Source organism: Anneissia japonica, unplaced genomic scaffold, assembly GCF_011630105.1.
Source record: "Anneissia japonica isolate Jap-2015-1 unplaced genomic scaffold, ASM1163010v1 scaffold3217_len398964_cov164, whole genome shotgun sequence".
Taxonomy (NCBI): Eukaryota; Metazoa; Echinodermata; class Crinoidea; order Comatulida; family Comatulidae; genus Anneissia; species Anneissia japonica.
Window position 1 is genome coordinate 215,563 of NW_022750884.1, and position 1,831 is coordinate 217,393.

The following is a 1,831-nucleotide window of genomic DNA, read 5'->3' on the forward strand; positions in this document are numbered from 1 at the left end:
CTTTATATATAATATATACAAATAATAATAAAGATGTGTCATTGCGAAATGATGGAGTACGTTGTTCCGTATCATAATAGTAGTAAAGGTAAATGACCAAGCAATAGTCAGATTGACGCGTCTTTCAAACATATAATAACACGAATATTTCGTCAAGTTTATCTGTAAAATTCCCTCTCTGTGCCCATGGTGGCGCCAGCGGGAAGGGGAATTCCCCGTCGGACAGGCCTGACTCCCACCCCCGTCGTCCGACGCCTCGACGAGGTAGCCGTATCAAGAATAATAACTTGCCAATTTGCATATCCAAATAAAGTTTTTTGATTGCCAATCAACACAACGTCGGTCAAAAAGAAATTTCATTGAACAAATCAATTTCATTAGCTATTGATTATATCCTGATAAATAATATTGATTGTAAATTTTCTAGGGAAGACCTAAAAAGCCTTTAATGTTCTGTACTTCTTAAACTCATTTTCTTTTGTTAATGAATATTATGACCAAATAGATGAAGTCTAAATGGGTTCTCCATTGTGACCTGTCGTAGCTAACCTCTTCATGGGGACACTATGAACAATACTTGACAAAATCGTTTACTCATGCACACATTCTTTACCGATATAATATTATCATATATTTTAACCCAATTTGGGTCATGATAAACCATAAAAAACTCTCCCAGTATACCCTACTATGGATTCGTATTCCTGGACCCAGGCAGAGTTCCCTAGAGTCGGCCTCTTGGTTTGGACCCCTGTCGGACATGCCCTTGTCATATTTTAGCCACCACTGCCCGTGTCCCCTGCCCTCTATTTCGAATTCCTGGATGATCCACGTCCACTGCTTATTCTCTTACTTTCTTCTATGTCTCACCACAGGATAGATTTGGTTATAGAGGCATCTTCAACACTAAAGTCAGCTTACTGTATATATCTAACTACAAGTCCGCACGAAATGTGTCCAGCAAGTGGAACTGCTATTTTAAAGTACAAACATGCACATGATGCAGTGAAAATTAATTCTTGTGCAAGTCCACCAGTTAATGGAAGCTTATTTTCAACTCGTGAATTCAGCAACGATGTGAATTATACAGATACATTTACTTTCAGGGAGACGTATGCGTACCGTAAGGAACACACTTTCTTATTTAACCCTCTTCGTCTTGTGGTATAACATGCCTACTTGTTAACTTACAGAGAGTCCGTTTATTTGAGTCGCGCGCCCATATTTCTGTTTGCGATTTTCGCGGAAACGAGACATAAAATTACATAGGACGATTTCCAAAATAAACCTGCCACAGATCTGTTTAATCTTTAACAATAATGAATATTAATACTACTAATACAATAAAACTTACACTTAAATTATTTGTTTTTTCGAATGATAGTTGGGTTAGGAATACAATGAATATTTTCTGAGGATCATTCAAAATACTATTGCAATACCTGCTGCTTATACTTGGAATCTTATACAATTGTAACTAACCACAAGCTAGTTGGTCTATTGGTTATGATACCAGACTACTTATCTGGAGGTCGTGGTTTCCATTCCCAAGTAAAATTCCATACAGAGCAAATATTATAGGCCATAATTATTTGACTGGTTTTTATTTTTATTTTTTTGTCAACGATATTTCTTTGAGTATTATTTTCATTCGACTGGTACTCAGGCTCTAGTAAACCCCTTGGTGCCGGGCGCCCTGTTAGACCCTTAGGATAATGTCACACAGTGAACACAGTGTGAAACACTCTGTGTACACACTACACAGTAAAGCACATATTTGGACACAGTGTGTTCACTGTGTGTGTGGACACACGGTGCTCCACACTGTGTT

At 37.8% G+C, this 1,831-nt stretch overlaps 1 protein-coding gene across 1 annotated transcript in view; it reads left to right on the forward strand.

Annotated features, from left to right (window-relative positions):
• Positions 1–1,831, forward strand: part of LOC117121567 (laccase-1-like) — a 12,322-nt gene that overhangs the window by 2,871 nt on the left and 7,620 nt on the right. The window contains exon 4 of the mRNA XM_033266807.1: positions 876–1,123. Coding sequence (XP_033122698.1) covers positions 876–1,123 — 248 coding nt within the window. The remainder of the gene's footprint in view (positions 1–875; positions 1,124–1,831) is intronic.